Source organism: Sinocyclocheilus anshuiensis, unplaced genomic scaffold (genome assembly GCF_001515605.1).
Source record: "Sinocyclocheilus anshuiensis isolate Anshui unplaced genomic scaffold, SAMN03320099.WGS_v1.1 scaffold335, whole genome shotgun sequence".
NCBI lineage: Eukaryota > Metazoa > Chordata > Actinopteri > Cypriniformes > Cyprinidae > Sinocyclocheilus > Sinocyclocheilus anshuiensis.
In genome coordinates, this window is record NW_015548239.1 from 1,364,784 (window position 1) to 1,371,989 (window position 7,206).

The 7,206-nt window shown below is 37.5% G+C and overlaps 1 protein-coding gene across 1 annotated transcript in view; it reads right to left on the reverse strand.

Annotated features, from left to right (window-relative positions):
* LOC107654863 (isoleucine--tRNA ligase, mitochondrial-like) overlaps positions 1 to 1,437 on the reverse strand; it is a 12,616-nt gene extending 11,179 nt beyond the window's left edge. Inside the window, exons 1-3 of the mRNA XM_016442150.1 lie at positions 1,324 to 1,437; positions 930 to 1,197; positions 578 to 700 (exon numbers count right to left, since the gene is read on the reverse strand). Coding sequence (XP_016297636.1) covers positions 578 to 700; positions 930 to 1,197; positions 1,324 to 1,340 — 408 coding nt within the window. The 5' untranslated portion in view covers positions 1,341 to 1,437. The remainder of the gene's footprint in view (positions 1 to 577; positions 701 to 929; positions 1,198 to 1,323) is intronic.
* Positions 1,438 to 7,206: the final 5,769 nt, after the last annotated feature.

Here is a 7,206-nt window from a genome sequence, read left to right on the forward strand (position 1 = left end):
TAAATCTCCATCACCTGCGTGCTTTCACATTGAGCAGCATTAACTACACAGAGCCGTTGTTCACTGATGAGCAGCGCAAAAAATCGCGCGAATATGAACGTGGTTTAGCGCAGCTCGTCAGTGAACAACGGCTCTGTGTAGTTAATGCTGCTCCATGTGAAAGCCCGCAGGTGATGGAGATTTACCGCTGATTACAGAACCGGCTTTCTGACACGATGCGCGTTAAATATCGCATGCGATTAATCGTGCAGCCCTAATAACTATATAAGATGTCTTTGAAGTAAAAATAAAGGATCCGGATCCAGGAACATCTACTTGTCTCACAGCCGTACCCACCAGACCTCTGTATATTTTCTGGTGTGTAATAAAAGTTGTGAAATAATTTCCTAATAATAATAACTTGGATGCTGCAAAGATATTGTACAATGTATACTGTGCGCATAAGTAGATCAAGGGAATCAAAATTTTTCAGAGGGGCCCTGAATTCCCCAAACAAGCTCCTCATGCTATTGGACCTTGGCATTTCTAAAATCCTGCATAGTCAAGAATTGTGTACTTATGATCTGACAGAATGTACCTTATTGAGAGCATGTCCAACATGCGGGTCCCCATTGGCATACGGTGGTCCATCATGAAGGCAGTACTCCTTTTTAGCTTTTTTCTCTCTCTGCCATGTGTACAGCTGGTCAAACCCACATTTCTGTGAAATGTGGTTCAGAAAAGTTCAAACTCCAGAAAAATCCCTAATCTCCAACAAAAGACAACTTCATCCGTGATCTCAAGGTGTGTGGCAGTTATGGAAGTACTACAAATGCTATCATCTTAATCATTCAGGATGATTTATGAAGTTACAGAACAGAACCACTTAGATCAGATCTTTCGGTTTTAACAGCAGCTTTTGTATCTGTATCTGGACCTGTCACATTTACCTGCTGGATCTGGATCTCTCGCTCCAGTAGATTCGGCCCGTTCACTCTCATGGGGAAGTCAGTGCGGGGCAGCAGCACAGTGTCTCGGTACCGGCCCGCTGCGTCCCCGGAGCATAGACAGCGCAGTCCCCATCGAGCCACACCGCCGAAACCTACTGCCGAACGTCGAACCAGCAGCATGAGGGACTCTGACAGGTGAGTTTGCGACCAGGCTGAGAGTTTGTTGTGGGCGTCACTCTTCTTCTTCTTCTTCTTCTTCTTCTTCTTGCTTTAAGGCGGATCGCAGACTTATAAGTACATTACCGCCACCTATATCTCAAATGGACCATTGACACTATCTACAATCTCCTGATTAACCTACCAACCCACATACAAACACCCTTGATTCTTGTACCCGCTTAGAGTCTTCATAGAGCTTCATCCGGCGCTGCGTGTTCAGCTCCTCCGTCCTCCCTCAGCCTAACGGGCGTCACTCTTCTTCTTCTTCTTTTGTGTTTAATGGCGGTTGGCAAACCAGCTTAAGGTACATTTCCGCCACCTACTGGGATGGAGTGTGAGGCCTCGATGAACGAACATATTATATACTACGAGTCGGCCGTCACTCTGTGTCTACCGGAAACATAAAAGCAACGGACATCTACGGAAGCTGAGAAGAAATAAACTATCCACATAAACGAAAACGCCTTCTTCATGTTGTGAATGAGGATTTGAAACGCAAGAGGGCGCCGTGGGCTTCGAAGGCAGTGATAAGAGAAATAGTTGTTTGAACTTTTATACAATATATATATATATATATATATATATACAATCTTTAAAATGCTTAGCTTTAAACTTTAGTTTATGCTTATAGTTTTAATTATGGGGGCAAAACATATAATGCAATACAAAAGAGGACTGAAAGATTGACAAAAAACGTTCCCCAAAACCCTGTTGTATCATATTTGATACAATTATTTTAAACAAGTTTCTTCAGTCCAGTACATTCTCATCTTGAAATATTACTAACAATATAAAATTATTCTTATTTTTTTGTTTGTTTGTTTGTTTTCATCAACACAACTAATGCTGCTCATTTTATATCTAGATTTTATTATTTTCTATACTCTAATGTCTCTGGACTCTTGAACACGGTGGCTCGTAAATGGGAGGAAGATCTGTGTAATGTTTGTATTGACGATGACTGGCAGGAGGCCATGAAATGTGTGAGATCCACTTTCACTTGTAACCAGCTTAATTTAATAATTAATAATTTAATAATAATAATAATAATAATTTATGCATTTAGCAGACGCTTTTATCCACAGCGACTTAAAGTGCATTCAGGCTATACTTTTTTTTTTTTTTTGCCAGTATATGTGTTCCCTGGGAATCAAACCCACGACCTTTTGCGCTGCTAACGCAATGCTCTACCACTGAGCCACGCTATACATTTTTTACCAGTATGTGTGTTTCAGCTTAGAGAGACTTAAGATATCACATACAGTGGGTTGCATATAACGCCAGTTTTGATTAATAAAATTGATCCACTATACTGGCTCTTTGTGTTAAGTGCCATACAGAGATAGGGACATACTTTCATTGCTTTTGGAGGTGCAAGCTCATTTCAAGATTCTGGAGTTTTATTGCTTAAGAAATCAGCACCATTCTTAAGATAACATTGAAAATGGATCCTGGTCTCTTTCTTTTGGGACTCCCGTCCTAAAGACAGGCAAGACACGGACACTGGACGCAAAAAGGTTACATATTTTTAGATAAATTGCTACGTGTGGCAAACCCCCCCCCCCTTGTTTATGCGTCTATATTTATCATCTTTGGAGTTGTTTCTGTAGTTTATTTGAAGCTAAACTCAAAGAATTGCTGTTAAATGATTGTATTTCTTTTAGGAAAAGCACATTGTACATTGTGTTATTCATGTTAATTCTGAATAAACATGTCAAAAAAAACAAAATCACAGAAAAAAATGCACGCGTATCACGACCTGAAGGTGGCTCTCCTACATACGCTTTAAACAAGACACTACAGTTTTTGTTATTCAGTTGAGGTACGTAAACATATAGCATAGTGTTAAGTAATAGGCTAAGTAATTTGTCGATGTACTTTACGATATCTTAACGGAAAGCGCTCGAGCAGTATACTGTACTGTTGCTATGGTTATGACTAACTTTAGCATATAACTTTTAATATATTATTTCAGTAAGTTAAAGAACCTGTAATGGGCTACATTAACAGTTTATCATTACTCTCTTACCTCATCGGAGGGCGGGTGTTTTTGACGTCACTTTGGGTTTAAAAGTCCCACGACTGCCCCATCACTCACTGAGCACTGACCCTTGGTCCAGCAGGAAACTTCTCTGGAAGAAGACGACACAGGCATAACAATGAATACAGTTTGGATACTGTGTTTTGCGATGCTGATCATCACCGTACCATTTTCAACTCAGGTAGGCACTTAGATTTTTTTCATTTAGTCTTAGGTTTATAGAAAATGATTTGTGCACTTATTTGTTGCATACATGCTTTACTTAGTAAGCATAATTAATAATATATGGTAGCAAATGCATCTACATGTAGATCCAGTTTTATGAAATTGCTCTGTAACATGGACACAGTAAAATGTGAGCACTTTTTCAGACTTTCTTTTGCCTTCATGTTTGGTGTAGGATAGCTCTGCTCAGAAGTCCTCAGGTGGACGCAGTAGCTCATCACCCAGCACGTCCAGTACTTCCACAAATTCCAGTGCCGTAGGATTGGGTCCTGTGCCCACCACACTGTACCTGCTGATCCCTGCAGCCACCCTGGGCTTCATCCACACTAGATCCTAAACTGATGGATGGAGAGCATTCGCCATTGATGACCAATAATGAGACAGTGGTGAAATTAACAAGCCATTCACCCAAAGAGCAAACTTCCACAAATTTCGAAGATAGAAGACACCACAACTCACATTTTTGTAATGGATTTTAACTAATGAAATTGAGTAAAGTTTGGAGAATTTCTCCAAGAGGGATTTGTTTGGTTGCACCTGTTTTAGGGAGCTTGAAAGACACCTGCAACTCAGGATCCTGCTACAGAACCACACCAATGGGCTCTTTGTCGTGTTTTGCTCCAAAGTCACTGTTTGTTTCTCCTATGCTCAGTATATGATTGAGGTTAAGCAGATTAAAGAACTCCATTACTTAAATCAGTAATCACGCATTTACAATTTCAGCCCAATTTCCATTTCTATAATGACATTATGTGTACTACAGATTTTAAATTTACTAAATGTGATCAATGTACTCCATCTCAGAATGTGTCTGTATGCACAAATAAATTAGATTATTGTATATGTATGTGTCTTTTTTTGTTCAAATTGTTATTTATTTGTTGTTCTAAGATATATAATCAGAGCTTTATGATAGTTTTTCCCTATGTGTTTTATTAAAGAAAATAGATGAGTACAAATACTGTAAATTTAGCATAATCGGATTCTCCATATTTTTTCTCATGCCAACAACAGACCGAACAAAGCAACACAAAAGAGAGATTTATAATAGTTTTATTAAGGTAATAGAGTAGAAAATATGAGTACCCTAGATTTAAATTTATTAAAGAATTCAGTGTATTTGACATTTTAACAACAACTTTTATTAAGAGATCTTCTCAGATAAGAGGATGTGATCCTCCTAAACCAATGGGCAGGCGTTAAAACACGTCACACATCAGTCACTGTGAGAATAAAACACCACGCCTACAGTCCTGCATCACTGAGCACAGACTCTGCCCCACAGAAAACATCTCTGGAAGAAGAAGAAGAAGAAGAAGGCATCATCATGAATAAAATACTCACATTATGCCTTGGGTTACTGATTATAACCTTACCCTTTTCATCTCAGGTGGTAAGCACTGTAATTTCTTTCACTCTTGCCTTATGAAGATTTTTTTTTTTTTTTTTTATAATTCTTTAATAATTTTGTTAATTAATTTGTAATAAACTTTGGTACATTTGGTAAATAATTATTAGTTGCATGTATATGCAAAATGTTGATTATACAAGAAAGGTGTCATCAGTTCTCTGCATACCACGTAGATGCAGAAGCGTGAGTGGATTTTGTCGTCTCTACTACTTAACATTATAGAGTCTAAGTTAATTATTAAGTGTCAATATAATTAGTAGAATCGTAATAATATCAACAAAGTGCATTTTCAAGCAGCAAACTTGAATAAACTTTAAATTGACATATACTATATTTAAAAAAAAAAAGGGCGGGTAACCTAAAATGGTTTTTGTGGTAACATCAAAATTAACTAGCTCTAATTAAAGACAAAAAATATTGTTAAATATAGCTGTATCAGCCTGACTAAACTAGGTTACAGCAGCAAACATTATTAAACAGTCTGATCAGGCAGAAATTAATCTTTAAGGTAGCCTAATAACTGCACATTTCTACTTTTAACAGTGTACATTACAGTAATATCAAATAATCTGCTTATTTATTCTGACTTTTTTCATGTTGGTGTAGGAAAGCTCTCAAGAGAAGGGAAAAACTAACAGCACTAGTCCTGGTACTGGTACTGTAAATCAAAATGAGGGCAATGCTGCAGGATTGGGTCCTCTGCCCACCACGCTGTGCCTGCTGATCCCAGCAGCCACCCTGGGCTTCATCCACACTAGATCCTAAACTGGCTGGAGAATGTTTAGATGACCAAGAGGAGCAAAGACATGAAGAGCAAACTTTTCCAAAACTCTTCAAGATAGAGGACACAACCAGAACAACTCAACAAGAAGGTGTCACAACAACTCTCATTAGTTACAGATTTTTTTTTAAATAATAAAAACTAGGATTTTGAAGGAATTGCCACTGTATACTGTACCGAGGGTCCTCCAAACCCCAACAAAACCACTCCATCAGACTCTTTGTTGTGTTTTAGTCCTGCTTTTAGTAGACTGTATGAATCTGATCATTGTAATCCACCTCCTCCAAAATATTTTTGTACTAATTGTGATGAACTATTAATTGTAATGATTAAAAATGTGTCTATATGCACAATTAAAGTGGATGATTGTATATGATTGTGTGTAACTTTTTATCCAAATTCAAATTTGTATTAATGCGTTTAGAATGTAATATTACACTGGATTGAAGTTTTATAATTCCTCTAACATTGTCAATATATTTAGTGTGATTTTGGCTTTGAAACAATCTATTTGGTGCACCTGTGTTTAGAGGAAGGAAGCCGGATGTGTGCAGTCTTTCAGTTTCAACAACCAATCAAACAGGTTACAAATATCTTGTCAGCTAGAGCAGAATAAAATAATAATATGCTGTCACACCACTCGGCGACAATAAAAAATTACTCAGACCACCACTCAGCAGGTTCTCAGATCAGAATCAGTTTGATTGCTCTGGATTCAATTAATTTGACATTAAAGAAAAATGTTCACATGACAAAAGCTGCCATTGTCCCAGCAACGGTCCAAGGATTTCAGCAGCTTTTCCTTTTTCAATTGCCCACATCCTCCATCTCTGGAACAGATGTTTCCTTTCCTTCAATTTTTCTCTTCATCACTGTCTCTCTTCTTTTGTATCTATACTCACTTCAATCACACTTCTTTCTCTCTATCAAGATTGAAACATTGTTATTTCAAACTACTACTCTTCCATCTTATTGTATCCCATTACACTTAAGCTCATTAGGAGCTGGCCTGCAATCTTATTAATATTTTAAATAAGAGTTTCTGTAATTGTGAAATTTACTAGTAATTTCTGAGTGAAAACGGCTTCTACACTTTTTTCTTTTTAAGAAATGGTAAGTAAACACATTGAATAAACCGAAGTAGAAAGACTGAAATAGTATTTTATTGAAAAAAAACATTTCTCTATCTTTTTTTTTTGTACTACTTCAAAAAAGGTTACCTTAAACAGTAAGTTCACTTTTGAGATGCTGATGTCTTTTTCCACGGATGTAAGACCACATTAGAGTGGTATAAGTGGTCAGTTCAGTCGAAACTCAAACAGTGAACTTGGTTCACCTATTTTAGAAGTGTGTTTGTGAGAAACTGCATTTATCTCTTCATATTAGTTGAACACTTAACCCTCCTGGGCCTCCTAACAGCAGGCCTCTCAATGAACATTCCGACACTCTCGAGATGTTTGGTCAATAAATGGTTTCAATTACCTTGGGTCATTTCAAGTAAAGACTGTATTGTTTCTCATAATAATCCCATAGGGGCCGAACTGATGGTGAACAGAATGTCTCAGCTGTGTTGAATATTTACAGTAAACATCTTACCTGT